The 25,221-nt window shown below is 40.2% G+C and overlaps 1 protein-coding gene and 1 long non-coding RNA gene across 3 annotated transcripts in view; both read right to left on the bottom strand.

The window, feature by feature from the left end:
• Positions 1-202: 202 nt before the first annotated feature.
• LOC134160849 (uncharacterized) lies at positions 203-12,853 on the bottom strand. Its single transcript, XR_009963712.1, has 3 exons — positions 11,039-12,853; positions 7,097-7,363; positions 203-616 (listed from the first exon to the last, which is right to left on the bottom strand). It is a non-coding gene; the product is annotated as an uncharacterized LOC134160849 (long non-coding RNA).
• Positions 12,854-15,611: 2,758 nt separating this feature from the next.
• CAB39 (calcium binding protein 39) overlaps positions 15,612-25,221 on the bottom strand; it is a 40,743-nt gene continuing 31,133 nt past the window's right edge. For both annotated transcript variants that reach the window (XM_062613247.1, XM_062613248.1), the window contains exons 4-9: positions 22,367-22,485; positions 19,575-19,743; positions 18,814-18,873; positions 17,533-17,598; positions 17,084-17,227; positions 15,612-16,269 (exon numbers count right to left, since the gene is read on the bottom strand). In XM_062613247.1, the coding sequence (XP_062469231.1) occupies positions 16,081-16,269; positions 17,084-17,227; positions 17,533-17,598; positions 18,814-18,873; positions 19,575-19,743; positions 22,367-22,485 (747 nt within the window). In that variant the 3' untranslated portion in view covers positions 15,612-16,080. The remainder of the gene's footprint in view (positions 16,270-17,083; positions 17,228-17,532; positions 17,599-18,813; positions 18,874-19,574; positions 19,744-22,366; positions 22,486-25,221) is intronic.

The following is a 25,221-nucleotide window of genomic DNA, read 5'->3' as shown; positions in this document are numbered from 1 at the left end:
GCTCCAAGAGGAAAATTATTGAAAAGAGCTCCAAAATTTGTTCTTAATCTTAAGTGATGGCAATGATCTACCCACTTCCCCCTGCACTCACCAGGTGAAACACGTTCAAGTGTTAAAAAAGCTGAAGATAAAACACCTGGTATAGGAACCTCTAGCTCTTCTTTGCTTCAGCCCTACAAGCATAAGCAGTAAGTATAGTATAGGGCTAAAAGAATTACATACTCCCCCCTATTATATTTGCCCCGTCTTCACTTATCACTACTATTAACGATCCTTGACAACTTTATGATGAGGAGTAGAACCTGAAATCCAGCTGACAACATGGAAATATGGAAACTGGGTTTATCTTCCAAGGCAGTGAGAAAAAACAGTTGGCTTGCTTTTGGGGGAAAAAAGGGCTGTAGCTACTCACTCCTATTTAGTGTCTGGTACACTCACATGACAGGGCTCCAGCTTCACGAACATGGTAGCAGCACTTCAGCCCTGTGATCTTGCAGGCCAGGAATTAAAAGGAGGTCCCCTTGCAGAAGTCAGTCATGAAGGGGACTTTTCCAGGACTTTCATCTTCACCCAGCTTGCCAGCCACAAACAAATCCTTTCTGCCAGAGTCTGCCTCCTTTGGGATCAAGAAGAAGTAGTACTAGAAGAACTAGTATTTAATGGTGAAACACTTAGAACAAGCTTCTGTGAAAACTTTCTCACCCATCCCTCACTGTTTGTTGTTGTTTCATGAAAGCTGGCCTAATCTCACATGACATAGAAGGCAGCTGCTCCCTGATGAGAAGAAAATGCTTCACGGGATCAACTGGACTTCACCACCATTAGGTGCCAATGGACAAGCAATAAAAGAGGTAATTAGATTAACTCTAATCCAGCTCATTACATGGGCCCAGTAGTCATGTAGCTAGCTAAAGCAAGCTCTCTATACTCTCTTCTTGTCCCTTCATACTATTGAACACCTTCATGCTCAGGAACAAGGGCAACCCAAATTCCAAGCAGATACCCCAGATTACAAGTAGACACTCAAACTTTTGCTATCCACCCTTTCATTGTAGCTAATCCAGATGACATTATGTCATTGGAGCATCCTCCAGTGGCAGGCTCCACTCCTCTGTGTTTCTATCGTCAAGGCCTATTAAATGGTATCCTTCCCCACCAATAACCCCTATTCCCAAGAATGTGTATTACACTTTAATGCTACATATAAGAAATCATCAGCTAGCAGATCATGTAGATGAAGCTAGTCCCTGTTCTGCCAGTGAAGATGCTGGCCGGTAGAGCATTTAAAGAGTCTTGTTAATGCCCAGATACAGTATTTTCAGGTTTCTATTACAGCCGGAGTGCCATGAACATATATTCTTCTCAGGCTTTTCCTAAACATCTAACACAGCTGTATCAACAGCCACAAAGTTGGCTGTGCCAGGAGCAGGCAAAGCTTCAGTACTGTAGGGTGGGACATCAGAGAACTCTCTTGTCATTCCAAGCATGGCTGGGGTTACCCTTTGGGGTATTTCCACAGATCTGTTTCTGATGAATGGGCTGCTGCATTCTGTGGCTCTCCATTTACATGGAGATTTGTCTTGATGGACTCCTGGGGTACACATGCTGGTCCTGCTCCATCTTCATGGTAAGCCTAGAGTGCATGTGGTACAGGAAGCTGTCAGTCTCATTTTTAATCACTCCTGGGTTTGATTTCATTAGTGCTATTCCAGATTTTTATTCATCCCTTGTAAAATCTTCCAAAAAGCAGGAAGTCTCGTCAGCCAGGTCTGATTATGGAGGATATACTGGTTTGTCCCTCCACAAGTCCTCAGGACATATTCGCCTCATCCCATCCTGTTCTGCCAAGAGAAAACTAAAAAACTCTCTTTCTTTAAGTACCGCTGCATAGGAATTAAGGAAATATCTCCTATTCTACTATCTTCGCTGTTCAAGTGAAAAAAGATGATAAACTGTGGGTAGCAAAGGGCATATGCTGTTCTCCTGAAAACACACAGCCAGTTTTTATATAGTCATCACAAAAAAAGACATGTAGTCTTATGAGCTATCTCCCACTCTGTGCTCTTGTGACTTCTGAATCATCTTTCACAGCTCTCAGTGAGAAACACCAAAACATGCTGGAGTCTGAATCCAAGAAAATCTCCTACACAATATAAGTTTGCATCCCTGAATGAACCATACTACACTGTTACTGCACTGGAAGCACCTCATGTATTAAAATCACCTCTCTTCTGGGTCAAGAAAGAGAAGTTAGAGCATCCCACAATCTTCCATAAGCCATACACAGAATATCCACTTTCCAGATGTGGCTCTGGAACAGCACGTGGCTGCATGTATGCATGCTGGCACAAGTATATGAGAAGTCCATGTGGATGCCCAAAGATACATATGTTGAGTTGGCTCACACTCCTCTAGATACATGTGAAAAATATCAGCTTGCCTAGTAAGGGAGGGTCCTAAGAAACAAGAGTTCAGAAGGTAATACAATAGCTCTACTTGTCCTCAAAAAATCTCTATCAAAATTTGATGCCTGACAATGAACATCATGTCTTTTCCAAGACAAAATTCCAAGAAAAAAAAAAAAAAAGGAAATAAAACCTTTACTTGAAAGTCTCATTTTACAGTTCTTGTAAATATTTTCACAGGGTAACATGCAGTTCCAGGGAACACAAGAGACAAACGCCTTAAATCATTCCCATTTTTTAAAATCCATATTTGATGAGCAATGTAGCCTCCAGGTTACTAGAGCAGCAAGATCCATCACCTAGGTGACCAAGCACTAATGATGTCAACCTATTATGTTATCCTATTAGGTTAACCTATCCCTACACACTCTCACACTGTGCACATTATCAGACTTCCAGTTCTTGCAAGATGCTAGTCTTCATACCAACAGACGGTCAAAGACCATATGGACAGTCTCTGTGAGGACTGAGCTTTCCTGACAGCATCAGCCTGCCTTGTTAAGGAGGACTGTTTCAGAGCCTGGGTAAGAGCTGAGCACCTTAGGCATCCAACATGTACAACTTGATTTACTACTACAGCAATAAGTAGCACCAGAACATGCATATTAGTAAGCTCTTAGGAAAAGCTTCTGATGGTCAAAGAGGTCACTTTACATAGTAGAGGGTTTGAAATATAAATCTGCATAAAACAGCAGGAATCTCTTGGAAATTACAGTGGCAAGTCTTCCCTCAAATAAGCATTCCTTTTGGGAAGTCAAAATTCACTAAGAAAAACCAAATCCAATAAAATAAATTCCCAAATCAATACATTATCTATTACATGGGGATAATCTATTCCAAATAGTATGTGCTTTCTATCTGCTTAAATCATTGCAACCAAGTTGCTATGGCACAGCACATTAGATGGGCTTGCCCTGAACCACAAATTGGGCAACAGACCACAAGGTAATCAGACTGGTGACGTAACCCAGAGAGGGTCTGGGTGTCTTCATACAGCACTGCAGACCACTGAAGACATATCCTCAACTACGTGGTTTTGCTAACACTGTTTAGCTCTGGTTATCTGAGAAACACTTGTGAGTATGGATGTGTTTGTTTACAACCAAGCAACATATCACTTGGATTACAAGGAAAGATTAAACCTGAAAAATACTGATTTTTGGGTAACTTCCATAGTCTGAACGGATTTGGGTTGATTAGGCTAAAGGGATTTTTTTCCTCTTTTGTTAAAGGGTACCTTTATATCCCATAGATAAATTGAGGCAGAAGTATCTTCCCCTTCCACTTTAATAAGTGGGAATGACTCATTATTTCCGCATTTTGCTGTGAATATCCTATCGTCATTGTGGTTTGCTTTGTTCAGCTACTCTCAACTTCATCCAGCACCTGCTGTAATGACGCAGGAAGTCCTCTGTGGTTCTTTTGCCCTTTCAATATATCTCTTATCAACAGAGAGCTCTGACCTTTAAACACCACTTACTTTACTTCCACAGCAGACACTTGCAACCCCCAAAGACAGTGTTTCTTGTATCAGCTTTCCTAGATAGTAGGAGATTACATTGTCTTGACAGAATCAAGAAAATACGCCATATCTTTTCAAGGCTTTACCCTTATCGAAGCACACCCGGATTCTGTGCTGCAGTTTAGCTTTTCACATATAGAGCGAGCTGTTACAGCCTCACTGACACTTCAGTAGGTAAAGAAACCTCTTGAATCAAATTTGTTTGAGACCCAAATGTTTGCTTCCTTATCTTCTATCTTTTGCAGCCTATTACTCTATGTTCCTTATCCTGAGTAAAGATCACAGTGTCTTCTACATCCTTATCCACCCATAGGTTGAGCAAAGGCCATTAGAAACCAAGCCCTTCAGAATTTCAGAGAACAAGAGTAACTCTATTCCTGATAAAGCCAGTTTTCTGTCTCTCTCACGGGCTGACAATGGGATTTTCCAGCAAACGAAAACATGATCAAACTAGTGCTGTACCTGAGAAGACAGAAGACAAAATTTGGCAAGAAAGGAACCTTCGGCAGATGAGAGAAATAAGAAACATATTTCTACAGTAAAGGGTATTTTACACTGAGGCTAGGCAAGGGCAAAAGATGCTGGGAGAAAACAAGGCCCCTCTGTTTCAGGAAAGACATCTGCTGGCAGAGGGCTACTGGCCCTGAAAGATTCAACCTCAACACAGAGAACACTTGAGCAGTGGAAACCAGAAAAATAAGAGCATGGACACGAATAAATGTTTTATTGTTTGCCGAGCACTGTGCATCCTTTGAAGGTCCGTTCCAACCCAATCTATTCTAGGATTCTTTGTTGTGGATAAACGCCATGTGAATTTTGCAAAGCCTTTGTATCTGCTTGCTTCCAACACGAAAACACCCTTCAGAGGTGAGCTGCTGACCAGGAATGCCCAAGGCCCCCACACTGGTCAAAGGAGAGGCCGTAGCTGTCAGAAGAGGGCTGAGGCTCAGCCCTGGCTGTGAGTAATGTCTAACAGCAGCAACGTTCAGATTCTGTGAGAGAGAAAACAAAGGACATGCACGCCCTGACCTGCTGGTATCAGACAGTGAACAGTTGTCAGGTACACGTCTATGCAGTTAACTGGCCAAGACACTCTCCATGGTTGTTTTGTGTGTGAATTCTATGAAATAATGGGTTTTTTAGTTCATATCCCTAACAGTCCTCTAAAGAGGACTATGTAAGAGATTAGCACAGTCAGTATAGCCAAGGGCAGCACGCCTTTCTGGACAGCTGTGTACCTTTAATGAATAACTGAACTTTAAACAGTCAATTTAATTAAACGCATCACTTCACTAGAGAAAATATTCAGCACTTGTGACATTACGCAATGCTGCGCTCAGTGCAAAGATACAAGATAAATAAGGAACGTTTGGGGTTTGCATATCACCCTGCATCACTTCCTATTACTTTTTACCTCTCCCTTTTTAAGTACATATTTATGTTCACATATTTAGAAGCGAGAACAGGCTAAACTGAACCCTTTCGGAACTGCCAACAGCTGCTCAGGTGGAAACCTCACCATTAAGAGATTGCTCAATCTCTAAAAACAAGATTTCCTTCATGAAGGGTTTGGCTGATCTTTCCTGCAGGAACAGTGGAAGGCTGAGTGCTTCTAACTCTGTAACCCTGAGAAACAAAATGGGTCCTAAATGCTGTCACCCCATTCTGACGTCCATTTTTATCACTCTCAAAATCAAGATGCAACAACAGAAAAAGCCAGTAGGATTTTGTCTGTTGTTTCTAAGTGCAAGGGCAGCTCATGATGGCACCTGAGGGGCAGCAGTGTAAAACTTCATATTTCAGATAACAAACAAGAGGAACATTATTCATCTGCTTCTTTGTGGGAAAGGAACACACTAAAAAAAAACCCAAACCAGATATTAGTGCTTGACCAAATCATGAAAGGAGAAAGGAAGGGGGCACAGAACATCTGGACTATTCTTATTTTTTCCCTTTTTATAATGCACAGAGGATATGAAAGGGTTTTTGGGTACTTCTTACTCTAAAAGAATTTCTTTTGCACCTGCTTCTCTTTTACATTAAAAATTAAAGTCCTGCCTTGAAGAGAAGGCTCTGGGGCAAACAGCATCAAAGACATGCCCAAGTCAGGACCGAGCACACTGGTAAAGACATTTGGTTAGTGCCCATCATGCATCGGATTCTCAAGGCTGCAGATGAAAGTCAACAAATTTGAAGATTCAAAATCCAAACTGAATGAAATTCAGTTCAGCTGCAATAAATCTTTTCAAAAGTTCAAATAAATTCACACTTTTACATTGCTAATGGTTTAACAAAATCTCCAAAAATTCACAGCTATCTTTGGGCCGAGGAAACCTGTTCTTCACACTTGAAATGAGTGATAAAATCAAATGCCTTTTCATTGCCTTTGACATCAATTTGAGGAGTCTGTGGCTGGCTATTTATTGCAGTTTGGTCTGTAGATAGTCTCTCTAGGTGTGTCTGGAAGTCATCCCCCTTAAGGAAAAGGAGTAATCAATTCATTCTCCTGTGCTGTTGGGACTTTCAGTGGGCAGCAGTGGGACTGTGACTGCATAATGGCTTGGTCTGCTCTCATGCTCTAAGAAATGCTTTCAGCTAATGTGCATCCACATAGGCATCAAAAGTTCTGCCCTCAAGTTGTGCTGATGGAGCAGTACTGGGCTGCTGCTAAAGACCACGTGCTGGCCCATGACACCACAGAGGCAAACCTGAACCAGAGCTACTCTTTTTGCTTAGTTCATATGAGAGGCAGGCAGAAAGCAGCAGTTTACACTGAAGCTAAACAAGGAAAAGTACTTCAGTACCTGGATAGGCTTAATATTCATTAAAGTCCATGTTTGAGACAGAAGTTTGAGGTAACTGGTTACAGTCTGTGAGCTCAGCCCTTAAAAGATGGGCCTGTGCAGTGCACATGAAAACAGAGACCCACCAACACAGTGTGGAAGGACACATAAGCACTACCACAGTGTGAAGCACTGCACCTGCCTTTCTCCATCCTTTTCCCTTCCCAAAGTGATGCTGTCTTGCACATTTCCTGTCCAGAAGCCTGCTGTTTTTCCCAGATGAGTACTAGATCTGGCAATGCTTCCACAAATAGGCTTTAAGTTACTTTCTGAGACAAGCATGAATCCCAAATCCTTTTTCTGCTGAAGGGAACAGTGCTTTCCTCAGTCAGCTGGTCTCTTTTCAGAGTAGAAAAGCAGCATTAGGGCTGTGAGAGAAGGACTGGAAGCGATTATTTCTTGTGCATCAATAGAACCTACTTCAACATTGAAGTATGTTGTGCCTGCAAACATGCCAGATGATTGTTCTCCCCAGCACACTTGTCACAGGAGGAGGAAACCTTTTCTTTCAGACTGGTTGTTGGTAAAACTATCTGCTAAAACAGCAAACAACAAAAAATATCTTCTTTGTAAAACAAACACTTTGGCTTTGGAAGCCAGCAAGAGGAAGCAGATAAGGTGCATCTGATAACATTTTGGCAGTTTCTTTGTCAGCTTTTCAACTGAGCTTTCAAAACTGAAAACTCTTTTTCCTCTATTCTGCAAGTGTGCTTTTGGTGGATTGCCTACTGCATGCTGAGCTAGGGATGCTGAGCCTGCTATGTTCTCTAATTCATGTGGCTATGTTGCCCTAGTTAGGACTAAATGATATATTATACCCCGAGTCACCCTCTGCTAATGTCTGCTACATGTTTTCTGGCATTAAGTATTAGGATTGGAGCTGGCTTGGACTTTTCCATAGGGGAGATCTTCTGAAAGAGAATTCTGAGAAAAACAGAAATTTTCCATTAGGGGAAAAAAGTTGTTTCTGCCAAAAAACAAAAACATTAAAGTTTTGTTTGTAAAGTGGATCCAAACATAGTATTTCATTTTGAACTGACCTGGACTAACCAAATTGCCCAGTGTCCCAGAGGATCCACACTAATTCTGGGTAATTTCAGATCGACACAGGCCAGCCACAATATGAACAGAAACATCAAGGAAGCCAGAATCAAAACCTGAAAGCAATGTCACCATGAACAAACAGTGTCTGGCCTGGATCAGCTCTGTGCCCTCTGCTGTTGCGGAGGCAACAAGGGGCAAAAAAGGACCCACTTTGGCATAGGAGTTTTCTCTGAGGTGTGGAGAACCTCACATCAGAACTACCAGTACTCCATCTGGGTAGAGATATCTTCTCATTCCCCTTCTGCTTCCTGAAATTAAAGGCCACACTGTAAGATAAGGACAATCAAATTAAACCATCTCCCTGCTGTCACAGGACTTCTGACCCTTGATCTGTAGACTTATTTTTTCCCCTCAAATAAAGCAAAACCTCCCTGTTCAGTGAATGCAAGCCTCCAGACATGACAGACCCCTCAGAAGCAGACCACACATCCAGAAGCTCAGCACTACAGGCTGAAGGACTTCACTCCAGCAGAATACTCCAGACATCCTTCCAGACATCCATTGTGTCCAGCAACCTTCAAACAGCTCTATCCTGTGCCAGAGGAAAAGCCTGGAGAGACGTTGTGTGGAAGCACTGGCACAAAAAGCAGTTTCACTTAAGAAACAGGTAACAGTGACATGGGTATCATCACCCCACTCTCCAGAGAGGCTGCAGGCTAGCCCTGAGAACAGCCTTCAAGGGCCTGACATGAAAGCATTGTCTGGGCAGTGTTTTGACCTCATTTGTCCTTTTGGTGTACCAATTTAAATGCCGTTTGATTTGCAATTACCTTTTCTTATCCTGAGAGCGCTAATGAATAAAACAGCAGTGGAAGGAGACAAGGTCTAGTTGAGATACTGATGACGCATGCAAATTGCAAGGGTCAGTCTGAACCTGGGCACCAGGGGCACAGATTAGTCCTTAAACCTGTCACTTCTGATAGCAGCACTGCAAATCCAACAGCAGCAGCAGAAACAGTCTTTCTGGGACTAATCCACCAACAGAGTAGGAAATCAAAAACCTGATCTCCTCTGCTGAGCTCAGAAGATTCCATGCATACTGCTATCTAGTCACAGGATGATACAGATACCATTTGACTGCTTGCAGAGCAAAGTCCACCTGCCAACTAGCTTGAGATCAGAAGGAGACTGTCCCAGCCCAGCTACCTACAGCACTGAAATGACAGGAAAGATTGCAAAAGTACACTCAATGACAGTGTCATTGACACCAGAAACCCAAATACAAATGTTTATACATTTTGGAATCAGAAGTTAAACACTGGCTGCTTTATAAATCTGTTATCAACTCCAGGTATTCAGTGCCTCACACAGCTGTGTACTCTCATTCTGCTATTCACCATTTTCTAACAATACTCAAACAGCAATCCCTAGGAAACAATATGTTGCCTGCAGCAACCTTAAAATCATAGAATGGTTGCGTTTTGAAAGGACCTTAAAGCTCATTCAGTTTCAACCCCCTGCCACAGGCAGGGACGCCTTCCACTAGAGCAGGTTGCTCCAAGCCCCATCCAACCTGGCCTTGAACACTGCCATGGAGTGCTGGCAAAATGGCAAAGCCTGCAGCAATGATACTCGATGACACTCTTCACCACTGGAGATAAAATGATTGCACATAAATAACTGCACTTTTTACATGAGACTCAGCAGAGACAGAGCGTTTCCCAAAATGTCCCAAAGAGCCCCTCGGAAAAAGGACTGAAAAGACAAATGGCAGAAATTGGAAGGGAAAGACAACAATGAAAGAAGTGATTTGCCAAGAGAATTAGGATTTTATACATGAAGAATCAGACTCTGCAAGAGAGGGATTAACTAACAGAAAGCAAAGCTGCAGAAAACATCCTTTATGAACTTGGAAGTTCAGAAGGAAGGAGTGGGACTGCCAGAAGAGATAAAGAAGATTTAGAAACCATCATATCCCCAGACCAGAAACAGTTTGTGTGGCTAACTAAACACAGTTATCTGAGTCAAAGACAGGTAACTCTAAACTGCTGTTCCCACTGCAGTGCTGTGGTAGGAGAACACAGACAGCTCGGCTGCAAAACTGGATCTTTTCCAACCCTTTTCACTGCTGCTCTATCTTACTCCGTGTTATTTTCTCAAAGGTTTTTATCTAATGTGGAAGGAGTCTGTGGGATGAGCCAATACCCAGGTGAGCCAGGAGGCTGCAGGAAGCTGAGGCAAGCTGGACAGCAGCAGTGCCACCTCTCCAGGCCACGATCTGGCAGCAGAGCCTATACAGCTGGTGGAAGTGAGCTGAAACCAGAAGCACGCAGTATTTGACCTTGGGTGCTACCTGCCCAGCAGATGGTTTTCAAAACCAGATTTGCAGTTTAGTGCTCATTCTGAAGAGCCATCAGCCAACATAAACATCAATGCAGCTATTAGCAATTCCTCTTTATTAGTAAAATAAGAAGGACTTTCTTTCTGGAACTTTTTCCCAATGAGAAAAATCAGCCATTGGAATAATCTCTCCAGGGAAGTGGTGGATTCACCAGCACAGGACAGTGCTAAGATTTGGTGCTGGGACATGTCGGCTAGGCTATGTTTTGCCAAGAAAGGTTGGACCTCAAGGATCCTTGAGATCCTTTCCAACCTGGAATTCTATGATTGGACAGCGCTTTGGGTGACATGGTCTAATGTGAGGCATCCCTGCAAGCTAAGTTTTACAGCCAGGTAAACCCTTGAACCTTTTAGTCTCTCCAGACCGTATTTCTCAACCTGTCTAGGTTGAGGCCTGGAAGCCTGCAATACTGTCTGATTTCTCTTAGCAACACCTCTTTCAGCTCTGTACAATCTGTAAGGGCTGGTAAAGAGCTAAAACTGATAATCTGGTTTGCTCACACCTCAACTGTTTAAACACTGCATTACATGTACTGCATGCCTTATTTAGATGCCCCAAATTATAGTTACAAAGGCTTATTTATGCTAGAACACACAACATTCTTAAACTTGCCAAAGCAGCCCTAAAAATCTATACAGCTTCTATTCTTGTGTTCTGCTCAAATGAAGTGCAAACCTAATCCTGCCTGCAAGTTTCTAAACACTAAGCAATGTGAAATTCAGTTCAACATCTCTTTTATTAGTACAACCTTGTTAGGCAATACATTTTTATCACCCCGAGTTTCTTCTTGGTGGGATGTGAGGCATTCCCAAAGGCTGCCACAAAAGGAACAAACAAGACCTGTAATGGGATCCTCCATGACAGCTCACTATAAGGAATCTGCTGGGGAAGAAACAGAAAAATACTGGGTGTTGATTTAGTTGTAGGCAGAGCAGACTACTTAATTGGTGCAAACAACTCCAGTTATAATCATTTCTCTTAAATAATACATACACCACTGTTCCAACAGATATAGAAAGCAGCATACATATCTATCACTTATTTTTCCAAACAGATCGACCCTTGTAAAACAAATCTAAACTCTACATTCTAGCACACTGTTTATCTTCCTTCACTCCAAGGATGCCCTCTTGATCCATCCTTTACTGTTACCATTATTATGATCTCATAAGGCAATTCAGGCAGCGTCAGCTCCATAAGGAGAATGCTCTCCTTTGGCACATGTAAGCCTGTGCACCACAGTGGTGTTCAGCCCCACCACACCACCACTAGAAAACTCTCCTGCCATACATAGATAGTGAAGAAACCTTAAGTATGAAGGGTCTATTTATGAAAAGCGACAGAAAGCCAGTTCTGGCCAGGGCGTTTCCAAGCAAGAAAAAAGACAAATCCAAATCCTTACCTTTACTGCACAAAAGCTTGCCTTTACATTTTGTTGTGAATACCACAGACTTACTAAAAACCTAATTATACATTAGTTGCATAACTCAGGGTTTTGTGATAGCGGTTTTTAAAGAGAGATGAGTCACCAGATACCTTTCAAAAGGAAGCAGAACAGGTCTTTTCTCTCACATAATAGCCAATTTCCTTCCAAGAATGCAATATATTGGCATGTCCCTCTCCTCCCTCCTTTTAACAACTTTTCAGATTTTGATGTTGTTCTTCTGTCCAGCCTCCAGTCACACGGGATTTAAACTGGATCTACCCAGGTACACTTGTAAATACATATTACATACACTGGAAACAACTTTTCACAAGTGCTCAGATTAAGCTGAACACTGATTTAAAGAGGTAACACACAAAAGAACAGGGTTCTTTTTTCCTTATTACAATGCTAACCATCAACTTGAATTACAGTACGCTGAAGAGCTAAAATAAACAGCACCTTAGACATCCTTACAAAGGCCAAAACCTTTGGAGAATGGAGCAGAGATATGAGAAATAACCGTAATGATGACAAAAAATAAAGGTACTGCACCCAATGAGATGGCACCAGCTCAAGTGAGCAGCCACATAAGAGAAAGCAATACAGACAGGAAAATTAGCAGAACAGCCAGCAAGGGTCTAGAATAAAGGCAGGGGGAGAAGAGAAACAGCAGCAAAAGGAAAACCAACAAAGTTGTCTGCTAGGAATGACTTGGCAGGCAAGCAGAAAGCAAACTCACTGCAAGCAGCTTTGTCCTCAACCTGCTCCTGAGGGCTCAGAGTGGTTCCTGGACATGACAGCTCACAAGGCAGGTCCTGCTCATCATCTCTGCAGGGAAAAAGAGATGTCAAGAAGTCAGTGCACCACCTCCTTGCATTCCCCATGCCTCCTCCTGCCCAGGCTGTTTCATCCCAGCACCCTGTCAAGTATCACAGAATTGTTTAGGTTGGAAAAGACCTTTAAGATCGCAAAGTCCAACCATTCCCCAGCACTGCCCAAACCACCACTAAACCATGTCACTGAGGGTTTTGTCTACATGGGTTTTGAACACTTCCAGGGACGGTGATTCCACCACTCCCTGGGCAGCCTGTTCCAATGCCTGACCACCCTTCCAGTGAAGAAATTGTTCCTAAGTACCCAACTTGACCACTTGTTCTTTTAATTTTAAAATCTGCAATTTGTTTGGTTAGTATAAATCACTCCTTCCCCTTGTAACCTGTGATCTGTGAGGGAGGAAAACACCAGCATTTTTATATCAAGGCTCCGATGTGAAAAGCCTCTAGTGGGGGCTACCAAAGACCAAGTATTTTTGCCTTGCAAGGCAAGTCTGTTCCTGCCTGGAAACCAGATTTTGCTAACAAAACTATCCGAACAACCTGCATAAAAGCCTCCTGAATGTTTTGTTGTTGGTTTCCTTTTGTTGTTTTTTTTTTTTTTTGGGGGGGGGGGGGGGAAGGGTGGCTTATCTTTCCTGCGTAACACACACTCCTGATGTTTGCCACCTTGCAGAACTGGGGGTGTTACCTGTGAAAAACAGACAGACAGCTTCAAGAGCAAGACCACAGGATTTACTAAGGAATGAGTAACCAATTGCACACACTTTGCGCTCCCGAAAATCTAAAGAGGAAAGAGGACCCCAAATTATGGAGGACTCACTTCTGCCAATCCCATCAGGTCCTGCTTCTAGACGTGATGCAGGAAATAGCATCTCCTCTCTTTGCCCTTGGTCATGCAAAAAAGAAACAGAATCAGCAAATAATGCTGCAAATAGGCAAGAGAAACCAATAATTACTTAAAATTACTTACATCTCTAATGCAGCACTTTGTCTTTATTCCTTAAAAATGCTTTTGCAAGCCAGAATTTTCCATGATTTCAAAAAGCTGAACCCCTCCAAGGCAATGGAGGAGAACAGATGCACATCCACAAGAAATTCATCCTGTTCAGCAACAACAGTAAAGACGAGACATTTTTCTTCAAAATTTTATTTCAATTTAAATTATGGGGCCAGCCAGATTTTTTTGATAAGAAACGCATTTTCCTCAGGAGAAATGAAATGCTACCACGGAAATAGAATTACAATTGTATACATCTCTTATTTAAAAGAAAAAAAGAAGACAAAACAAAAACCCAAAACCCGCTCGCACTTAAATACCTTTTAGTAATACCCTTAAGCCTTCAAGCAGATAAGAAACCACTTCCAGAACAATAGGTTTTTAATACGAAGAGCACGTCAAATGAGCTGTAATTTAAATACAACTTCTTCTCAAAAGCCAACATTCAAATGTTTCCACATATTAAAAAAAGTCACCATAGCCATTGTTTCCAAGGCCTAATATAGAGTAACCTCCATCTCCCAGTCCAAATGTTTTCACTTCTTTACATATATAAATCTTTAGCATGTCTACGTTTTTCTAAAGAGGAAGCCTTATATGTTATGGTGAGTAACTTGGCAAATAATGTTTTCCTCCACTCAGCTATGATAAACCAAAAGGTAATAGACTGTTTGTACTGAACTATAATACCATCTCATAGCCAATTCTGCTTGCCTGTGATCTTCAGAGTAAGCTATTTTCCTTCTCTAGGCAAAATGAATCGGTTTGCAAAGGACACATTAAAAACCTTTGTAAGACCAATTACGACGTTAAGAGCAATTTTAAACACTCAATTTACTGGAGCTATCTGACTTCCATTGTGAAGGCTTTCAAACCAGCTTACACATCACTTTGGAGTTTCATCTTGCTGATTGCAGAATATTTTAATTAGGAAGAGAACAGGAAGCAACAAACATTTTCTATAGCATTCGCAATCGGATTCAGCCATGCAGAATTTGAACTCTCAGGCTCCAATCCATAAGTTTGCTTGGTTGTGATCTTAGCATTACTATATGACTGATAAATACAACTTTAATAACATTGAGCTATATTTAGTAGATTCCTTTTGTATGGTCACAGTAACAAAACCATGGTGCAAAATCAGTTGGGTTTTTTTGTTGTTTTTATAAATACTGACAGTTTGCAGCATTAAAGAACAAAAGCAACAAAATTAAATCATTTTGTTACCCTAGGACATCTATGAAGTTGTTTCCTGAAGTCAGAGGGGTCAGAAGGAATTGAATCACTCACTCACACAACTACTATACTGAGTTATTTACTCTAAGAAAGAAATGATGCACTGCAGGCTCCCCAGCAGTAAGAGGAATCGATATTAATTTTGCATAACCTTTGCCGAGCTGGTGAGCACAATGTTAGTTTAACTGAATAAGGCCAATATTATCCAGTAAAAATGTAGTATAAAGGGTTCCAGTTCTCTATTTCAGCCTACCCTAAGCGATGGCACCCCATTAGATAAGTGAATTTGTTTGGGTTTTGTTTTTTTTTTTCCTTTTAATGCTGCAGGATTTAAGATTGTTAAATCAGCATTTCCATGTGATCTTAAGTATTCAATTACATATGAGCATTCATTTTGCAAAACTCAATATTAGGTAATAGTTACAGACTAATACAATAACATTCCTCTGCTGTACAAATTAAACCATATTTTAAAGAAATGAGCAGCCTAGGAGTTATATACAAAAGAAACCAGCAAGCGTTGTTGAAATGAAATGCAAAATGTCATTGCTAGGTCTACTGTCTGAAATACCTTTAAAGTAAAATTAACAAAACCCCTTAGAACATATTTCCAAGTTTACAAGTCAATTCTCAGAAAAATCAAATCATGTCAAAAAAAAAAAACAAAACGTTCTATAAAGCGGTGAAAGGCATATATACATTTTCCTTATGAACCTGGAGATTTCACTCTTTTAAAAGTTGCTAAGTTTCAATATCAGTTTATTTGCAAGACAACTGTTTATCCCAATAAGCTCACATCTTAGATACATTTCCCCTTTGATTACAAATAAAGCACTGCACATTTTTGTTTTTTTTTAAATCAAGGCATATAATCTTATACTATGGTGCCAGGTATGCACAGGTCACATTGTGCTCATGTCTCAAACAAGGTAAGTGCAAACATACAGATTTATTCAGATTCGCAAGCATGCAACCTGTTACTTAACTACATTAATACCTTCTCTCCTAAACCAAACTAGTATCTATATGTTTGCTTTCACGAACCTAGAATCTTTCTTTTCAGGACTCCTAAAACAAGCAGTGTCTTTGAATTCTGAAATGACACAAATATCAAGAAAGTCCACATTGTGCAAGAAAGCAGCAGCTATGTTTTTCAACTTGGACTAAAAAAGAAAAGAGAAAAACAAAAACCGTTCACTGAACAGCAGATTAGCAGTAATGTTCCTCATGAATCGGTAAGAGTGCCTGATGCTGAATATCTAACAGCAAATGCTGAATTTGGGTTTAATATTTTAAGGGTTTATTGGAGGTTAAGCTTCTTGCTGTGCTGGTCTCTTCAAATCCCTGATCTGTTTAACTAAATAGGTCTTCTCATCATTAAATTGTTCATCCTCGGTCCTGTCATTCTGAAACTTGCTGAGGAACTCAATAAGTTTGGTCTGATTCTTTAGAAGGATGTCTAATATAGGCTGTGTCTTGTTAGGATTGGCTACAAACACCTGCAAGAAAATAAAAGGCATTTAGCATGACAATAGGAAACAGAAGGCTAAGTTAAAAACAAACCCAGCCAGCAAAACAGCGATGACAATAACTTAAAATGTTTTCATCATTCCACATTCCAGTATCACTACAGACAAAAACTAATGGAGTAAATGCAGGCGGGGTTTTATTAGAAGCTGAATACCAGTACCAAAGTAAATTAAATTTGTAGGAGGTGACCAGCCAAAATACCCTCTGCAAAACCACTGAACACACCTCACAGTTAAATTGGTAGCAAATGCATGTTTTCCTGTTATATACAACATCAGATGTGTATCTTAAAGTTCCCTAAAACATTTATACCTCAGGTTACATCTCCAAGCTCTTAGGTATTTGCTTGTCTGCTGCCAAGTCAGAAGGTATCTGCTACAATGTGCAAATTGCAATTCAGGCTTTGAAATTTAGGTGACTTGACAAAAATACTGCTACCCTTCATCAATCATGCAGCATGATAAAACCACTTTTTAACTCCAGGTTGTTTCATGATCTCATGTGAAATCATGCATTCCTCCTTATCTTCCTGCTCGTCAGCCTTCTGAATTCCAAGATTTTCTGAGAGACATCACACACTATCATACAGAAATCCCTAAGTGTTTTCTCAACTTTGTTACTTGTAAAGATAGATCATGATAAAGACAAACATTATCTCTCTATTTAACCACACAGTAATTAAGATAAGCGCCATTTAGGCTCAGCTAAGTCCTTTACTCAACTAAGCAACTTCTGCTGGGTTTCTTTTGTCATTTGTTCTATGGTGGGGCATTTTAAACATACCTTAAACACGTGAAAGGCCTCAAATTGAATGTTACGACTCTTGTCTCGTAGAAGGTTCATCATGAGTTTGAGATTTTCAGGTTTACTGATGTACTTTGTCATAATTGTGAAGTTGTGTCTGTCCAATAACAATTCACCAAGGAGCTAAAAGTGGGAAAAGAAGCCCAAACAAAAAAATGACTTGACATTAGACGTAAAAGACAATCAATTAACGTGCACATAGCCGTTTCTACACAGGGAAAGAAATTAGTTGGTGTGTGCTGGACACCAGCTAATGGAAGGACTGGACACTAAGGCAAAGTAGCTCATCTCAAGCACTAAAATATATGAAAAAATAAACTAAATACTACCCAAGGCAGTTACTTAAGCCATTTCAATTCAAGTCAAAGCACATGAAATTAAAGGAATTCCCTAACTTTGCACTGAAGAAGAAAATGAAAGTGCCTTACCTTAAGTGACTGCCTCTTCGTCACATAGTTTTCCGAATGAAGCAACTTCTCATATTCACTGAAGAACTGAACACAGAATAAAGAGAAGGGTTAGGACCTTCCCAAGCATCACACACACTCTTCTTCCACATGATTATAACAAACTGGAAGAGACGCAAATCCACAGCAAAAACGCAAACAAAATCCGAAGTCTGTAGGTTCCTGTAAGTCACTACTGCTTAAACACTGCATATGCCTTATAAAAAAATCACTTACTCTTTCGGAAGCATTTAACAGTTAGATTGTAATGTGGTGGAAGTAGTTATCTCATTAGAAAATCATAGAACGTTTGGCTGGAAAAGACCTTAAGATCATCCAGTTCCAACCCCCCTACCACAGGCAGGGACACCCCTTCCAGTAGACCAGGCTGCTCCAAGTCCCATCCAACCTGGCCTTGAACACTGCCAAGGATGAAGCATTCATAAATTCTTTGGGCAGCCTGTGGCACTGCCTCATCACCCTCCCAGTAAAGAATTTCCTTCTTATATCTAACCCGACCTTCCCCTGTTTAAGTTTGAACCCATCACCCCTTGTCCTATCACTATAGCCCCTGATGAAGAGTCCCTCTCCAGCATCCTTGTAGCCCTCTTCAGATACTGGAAGCTGCTCTGAGGTCTCCAGGCAGCCTTTTCTTCTCCAGGCTGACCTCATTTTCTCAGCTTGTCTTTGTATGGGAGGTGCTCCAGCCCCTGATCATCCTTATAGCCTCTTCTGGACTTGCTCCAACAGCTCCATGCCCTTCACACTCTGGGGACACCAGAACTGAATGCAGTATTCCAAGTGGGGTCTCATGAAAGCAGTGTAGAGGGGCAGAGCTCCTTTGACCTGCTGGTCACTCTTATTTCTTAAACTATAGTAAGTAATTCCTGGTACTGGATGCTGTTCATTAGTTTCAGGAGTCCCCAGCAGGTGGAGGGGGTTATCTTGCATTCTTTGGTTGTTGTGAGTTAATACAGCCAGAAGACAAAGACAAGGAAAGGGTTCCCTCTAGTGGAAAAATCAGATCGAGTTTTCACAGAACTAGATTTCTGCCACCTTCTGTTCTTTTACGTCTTTCTACATTCAACAGTAAGGTCTTGATCTTTAATTACCTGCTTGGCAGAAATTACTGTAAATTCAATTCGTTTATATTCTGTGTAAATTTCCAAACACAAAGCTAAAAACAAGGAACGAAAATACTGATTTCTTCAAATAAGATACACAGCGCTAGAAAATTCGGGGTATTAAAATGCATCTGCTCACCCTATCGTAATGTTGCTCCAAAAATTCTGCACTTAGCAACTTGTGTCTTGTAAGCAAATCCTGCAAAACAGCACAAAACCACTATTTTCACTAAAATATTTAAACACTGCATAGGCATTCTCATTAGACAGTGAGTACACATAAGACATCCAACAGAAAATGTTGCTATTTCATTAAACGAAGAAATTCAGGACGCAAACGCATTTACCTGGACATTGTCAAGGATCTTGGCATCACTTAGGAAAGGTCTGGGATGTATTATGTTAATTGACACAGGTAAACAGTCCATGGAATTATCACTGAAGAATACTATTTATAGATTAAGGCTACTCTTGCACACAACTTCACACAACCAAGATTAAGACCCAGTATTTAATAATGACCAATACTATGCGTACAGTCCCAAAAGTGGTTGGTTTAGGGTAACAAAAGATTTCCCCAGACAGAGTATCAGCATCAAATACGCTCAGGTATGTAACAGAATATATTCACATATATTCAGTTAATGCATGACTTAAATAAAGTTGAAATCTTGCTTTCTGGAATAAAAGTTATTGGGAACACAGCACATACATTTAAAGTTATGTCATGCATTCCGAGAAATAAGGAACAGTGTCCTGCCTACCCATCTGCATCACACCTATTTTTTTTTACCCCTCTCCATAGGCTTGTTTTGCCCAAGAACATAACATCCATCATCTGGATTCACACAGCAGAGAGCTGCAGAAGTAATAACAATCCAAATGGTCTATGTAAATTACCTTGAATGTGGCAAATGCGTCTGAAGCAATGTCAAATGTTGACATTTCCACGTATCTGAAGAAATCGTAGAACTGTTCTGACCACAAGATTATTTTAGCAAGTGGCTCATGCCTGATGCATTCTCTGAGCATTATTCCACAATTTAGAGCAATTTCTGGAGACTCGTACCTATTAAAAGACAGACCAACAAACAAAAGAGCAAAAGAAGATTCTTTACAAATACCATCACAAGTTCGCAATGCAACACCACCCTGCTCATAACAGGTTTCAGTGTTATCAAGTAAACCAAAAGCCAGAAGTTAGGGGTACTTGTTTCCACATTAACCTCTGCTTTTACACATTTCTAGGAAATACTACCAAAATTATTGCCAGTTAAATGCCAAATTACAGCCATTGCCAATTGACTTTCACAAACTGAGAAACAAGACTAAATGGAGTATTTTCTTCATACTCACAATCAGTTATTTTCATATTGGTGGCATTGCAGACAGCTGGAAAAGCAGTGACTTGTGTCTTAAAAGCTGTTTGTTTAAACGTGACAGCAATTACACCAAACTATGTATGATACGAGCATGAAGAGTTAACAAGACTAGACATAAATTTATATCTCCTCTTTCGTTAAACCATTTTTCCAACATTACTCCACATATCATGGGCTTCAAACCTGGAATGCTGGCAACACCGTCTTTGTATTTTAAGACCAGTATCAAACACCTGCTTCTAAACCTGCACCTTCTTACAAGAGACCTTCGGATCATGTCCATCAGCGATTTGATGGAAGTGATGAAGCCATCTCTGATGGTTTCGTTTCAAAATTGTTGCTACATTTCCTTGGCAGGCTTTCTTGCTAAAATACTGTCGGTTCTCTCAGCTGATGTTAGCATACAGAAACAGCAGCTGTCGAGATCACAGAACGGTGTGTTTACAATACATTTGGTAGAAATACACCTTTGTACTTACTACTAGTTCCTTGTTTCCCCAAGCAAACTAATAGTAGAACCCTGGATGAAACTACCTTTCCAAACCAAGAACTCGTCTCAACATGTTGCAATATAAGCTGTTCCAGTCTAGAGAAAAGTTATATCTGTTATCTACCTGGTTCTGGAGTAGTCAAAGCCTCTTTTATATACCTTCCTGCCTCCTACACCTAAAGAATCCTTCATCCTATACTATTGAAAGCTAATTCAGATTCACCAGAATAATCCAGGAGCAAAGCATCATTGTGCATACTAAACATTAACTCTATTACTATACAAAAAACATTTGCTTATGAATTAGTGTTAAGTCCTGAAATACTTTCCCATTTAAACTGTCAGGGAGATCTGAAATCTACTGAACTTTTTGCAACTCACCCCATAGTTCAAATGTACAAGAAATTGACTTAGTTGGATATCAGATGTCACAATTAAGTTGCTAAAGCTAACTAAATGCCCATTTCAAAGATCCTGACTTATGAATGTGTTTCAACAATCCATGTCAGAATAATGCTCTCTGAAGGGTGACAACAGACTAAAAATGAGGACAAACATGTTACAGCCCTCATCTAGTCAGAGATCAGCAAGAACATGCTGAGAAAGTAGTTTCATCTCTCTGTACCTCATACATCTTTGCCTTCTTTTGTAAATTATTTTGAAGAATTACTGAATCAGTATTTCCTTTGTGTTATGCCACAAGTAATAATCCTTTTGTTCCTCCAAGTCTTGCTTCCCCCCTAAATCAGGGCTATAATGCGGAGGAGAGGGGAAATAACAAAGCATTTCTGGTAGATGAGTGTTGATCTTACACACTTGTAAGAACTGAAACAAATATTCCATACAATTTCTTGTGCTAAACCTTTGGAGTCAGCGTGAAACTAAAAGATACAAAACTCCTGCCTTCTCCATACAGAACATTTCTTGCATGATGCATTTTCCAGTGGCTTACACGAATGACCAAGATTACGTAAATTTAGAGATACTACAACAAAATAGCTTACATAAACAACTTGAAACAACTATAAAAGTAGTACTTGAAATAGCTGCATTTTTGAAAGGACTGATGAACTTTTCTATCCCAAAATAACACGCTGCAAGTGCACTTTTCAGAACTTTCTTAACGCATGTAATTAGAAACGTTCAGAAATTCTTTTCACATATAGAAGCACATTCTCTGTTTTGCATCTGGCTTTAACATGAAAATTTTACCACCACCTTTCTGTTTTCTTGTGTGAAGCCCACAGCTCTACGTATGTAACTACATATTCAGTATGGCATGATTCTCCAATATCCAGCACACCAGATAATACAAGAATAGAGGAAGAAACAGCCGTTTGGCATGCACCATATGCCCCAAACTGTTCTTTGTCCAGTCAAGTCTAAGTTGGTGTATTTGTTATCACTTCAGGATTATAAATCACTATGAATAACAAGTCTAAAACCAAACTGAGACGAGGAGATAGGACAGCAATCTGGCAATGACAGGTGTTAAAGGGAAAATGCAGCCTTCAGCTCTTGATGAATAAGTTCACAAGGAAATTGTTTGAACAGGATCAAATAGTATACTGAAAGGAAAACGTTTGTACTACCCCAGTAAAAAGTCTTTTGGTTCCTAACAGTTCTCAATTTTCAGTCATATTTTATGCAGAAGTATATTTTTTGGTGGCTTATTACTCAAATTTTCCTTTACTTTGGGGAATTACAGAAAAGAAATCTAGCAAAGAAAGAAAAACCATTTCAGAACTCATTACTTCTTCACAAATGTAGAAACTTCTTACTTCATGTAAAGGTGTATTTATGCTTCGCAACATACATACCCTTTTAATAGCATGAACAATATATTCTGTTGAGTGCAGATGTATTCAACTGTGGGAGTTCTTGTACCAATTTGCCTTCTGAGGATGTTGTTGAAGATTTGCGCAACATCTTTTTTGCCCTGTCAAAAACATCAGCGGTTAAACCACACAATATTCAAATCCACTGGGCAAGTTTACAGTTAATATTATTATCATCGCACACATTCATACCTTGTGAGCTCTGGAGCTCAGTCAGCCTCTGTACTCTGATCTTAAACAGATCAAATATCCTGTTTCTTTATACCCATTTCAAATACACCAAAGCACTCAAAACATTACATCAGGTTACAGCCAGATCACATTTTACGTTAAGTAAAGCCAGCTGATGTCTCATCAATCTCCTGGCCTTGTTTTATACTTGTTTTTGATGATAACATACCAGCTTTTAACCGTGCTCTTGCCTGTGTGTTTCTTCCTTATTCCGTTATTCTCTCCCTTTGTCTAGAAACACACCTTAAGAGTGTTTAGAGCATTTCTGGTGGCAGTGCTAGCATCGAACTTAAAACTGCAACTTATGGAAGTTAAATAAATCAAAACTATAAGGAAAAATCATCCACTCACCTAAAATGCAAGTCTCACATTTTTCAGTGCACAAAAGAAGTATTAATAAGACCAGGATGCTGGAATTCAGCACGGATGATACAGAAAGAAAATGTATAAGGATAGCACCAGACAATTTAAAAGTGGCTGGGAATGTTCTCTGAGTATGTATACACATCTCCTATTAATTTCTTCTGTCAGACCATAGCTAAAGATGGCAAATTCATACAGACATCTAACAAAAAGCTGGTTATAAATATAAGCACTTTCCAGTATCATTCAACATGCACCATTTAAAGGCCGGATTTCTGCAGTTAACTTTTCATTCTGGGCTGCCATAAAGATAATTTTAGGACTGTGTTATCAGATCTAAGCCAGAAAAAAACAAGGTATATTAAGCCCAGACTTGCAAATAAAGACCTGCTCAGCAACTCCACGTGAAGCTTCCCTAAATGTTATACACAAAACCCAAATGTAGATAATGTTTCTTGACAATCTCTAGCTGTAAAATTAATGCCCTGGGTAACATCAGCCAGTCTGCGAAGTAAAATATAGGCTTATTTAATTAGAAAAAAAACTAAAAACCAGCATTTATTCAAAATTATTTCAGTTTCCTAATTAGCATCAAGAAAAAAAGTCACGTTTATAAAAACGTAGGGTGTAGTTTTACAAATGAGATGTTTGTGAATTACCATGGGCAGTTTTGTTCGAGTGTTGTTTTCAGGACATAAGAGTTTGTTTGTAAATGTTTGTTTTCTCAATTACAATTCCATTGAAAGCCAGCCCAAAGCAACACCAGAACGCTTTGTTCTGAAATGAGTGGAGCAGTGTTTCCAGAAATTGCTTTACTCAAACTCCACATAATATAGTCATCAAGCCTCATTCACTAGCACTGCCAATTTTGTGCTGGATCTCACAATTTGTTTTGGCTCCACCAGCAAGAACAGCATTTCCTTATTATGCACAGAACTGAGCTGATAGTGGTACACAGTAATACCAAAGCTAGTTATTGTTAGAAGGATGTATTACTAAGTGATCTCGTGGCCTAACAAGGGCAAACAGGCACTGAACCCTGTGCCAACAGTCACGACTGCGAGAGGTGAGAGGGAGACTGTGCTAGTATTGTCTTCTGAGCAGAAGGATTCAGTCCCCCTTTGTCTGGGGTTTTTTTCCTTCGTTTAAAAGGAATAATAAAGCTAAAAAAAGAACAAAAAAACAAAACCACCAGTTGCACAAGGGAAACCACCCCTTCTACAGGCACACTAGCGCAAATCAGAAGGGAGAAAACTGGTAAGACTGCTAAGTAGATGGTTGTGTCGACTGCTTTGCCTGGAAAACAAGCTGCCAGATGAGGAAATAATTTTAAACAGGTCTTTACATACAGCAAGGTCTGAATGGTCAGTTTCTTAATTATATCATTAAAACATTTAGTTACTTTTTTGAGGGGGTTGGTTTAGTTTTTGTTTTTTTTTTAACCATACTATTCAGATTCAAATACACTTCAGACATTTTACGAGTCAGAGTGAAGAGTCCCTGTCAATTGTTTAGCTGTCTGTCCCTGTCCTACAAAGGAAACCTTCAGGAATAAGAGTGAAGTTCTTGACTTAAAAAAAGGACATACCTACTCTTCAAGTATAAGAGCCAACAGAAAATCCACTTCCTATCTCCACCGGTTATGGAGAAATCACTTCAAATGCAGCAGTAAGCCCACAACCATAGAGATTTGGGATATCAAAGACAACATCTGATGGACTTTGTAACAACTGGGAAGGTAGCATATGCTTGGAGCACAGGTGTGTTGACATTAATTCTAGGTAACAACAAAAGCTGGACAACCTGCCAGATCCCATCCTTAAAGAGCAGAAGTGGTCAGGCCTAGAAAGCAGCCTGAATGACTTGTTCTCAAGGGGGAACTGTCATACCCTCATTTAACACAGCAGCATAAGTCCTCAAGTAGCAAACTACTCGCAGTCTTTTCAAGTCCCCTTAGAATACAATGAATAGTTCTCCTTAATGAGAGCAAGCCTGTAGGAATTGTTATCATTCTCCATTATCAGGCGATGATGAAGGTTTCCTTCACTAATAACCAGGCTGAGTAAACACCAAGCTGATAAGAATCTAGAGGTCAGCAGAATCCAGATGACGTTTCATGACTTCCTTTCTTCAGCAATTAAAGGTCATCACATTTCAGCATTCCCTCTCAGCTTTCCCAGGTCTCCTTGCTTATTTAACAACCTAAATGTTTTATGTTTGGCATAAACAGTTGTGTGGGTAAG

The sequence above is a fragment of the Pezoporus occidentalis genome, unplaced genomic scaffold (genome assembly GCF_034315485.1).
Source record: "Pezoporus occidentalis ecotype Australia unplaced genomic scaffold, CSIRO_AGI_Poc_V1 ctg164, whole genome shotgun sequence".
NCBI classification, from domain to species: domain Eukaryota; kingdom Metazoa; phylum Chordata; class Aves; order Psittaciformes; family Psittacidae; genus Pezoporus; species Pezoporus occidentalis.
Note: the sequence above shows the minus strand (reverse complement) of the source record. Positions and strands in the feature narration are given on the sequence as shown.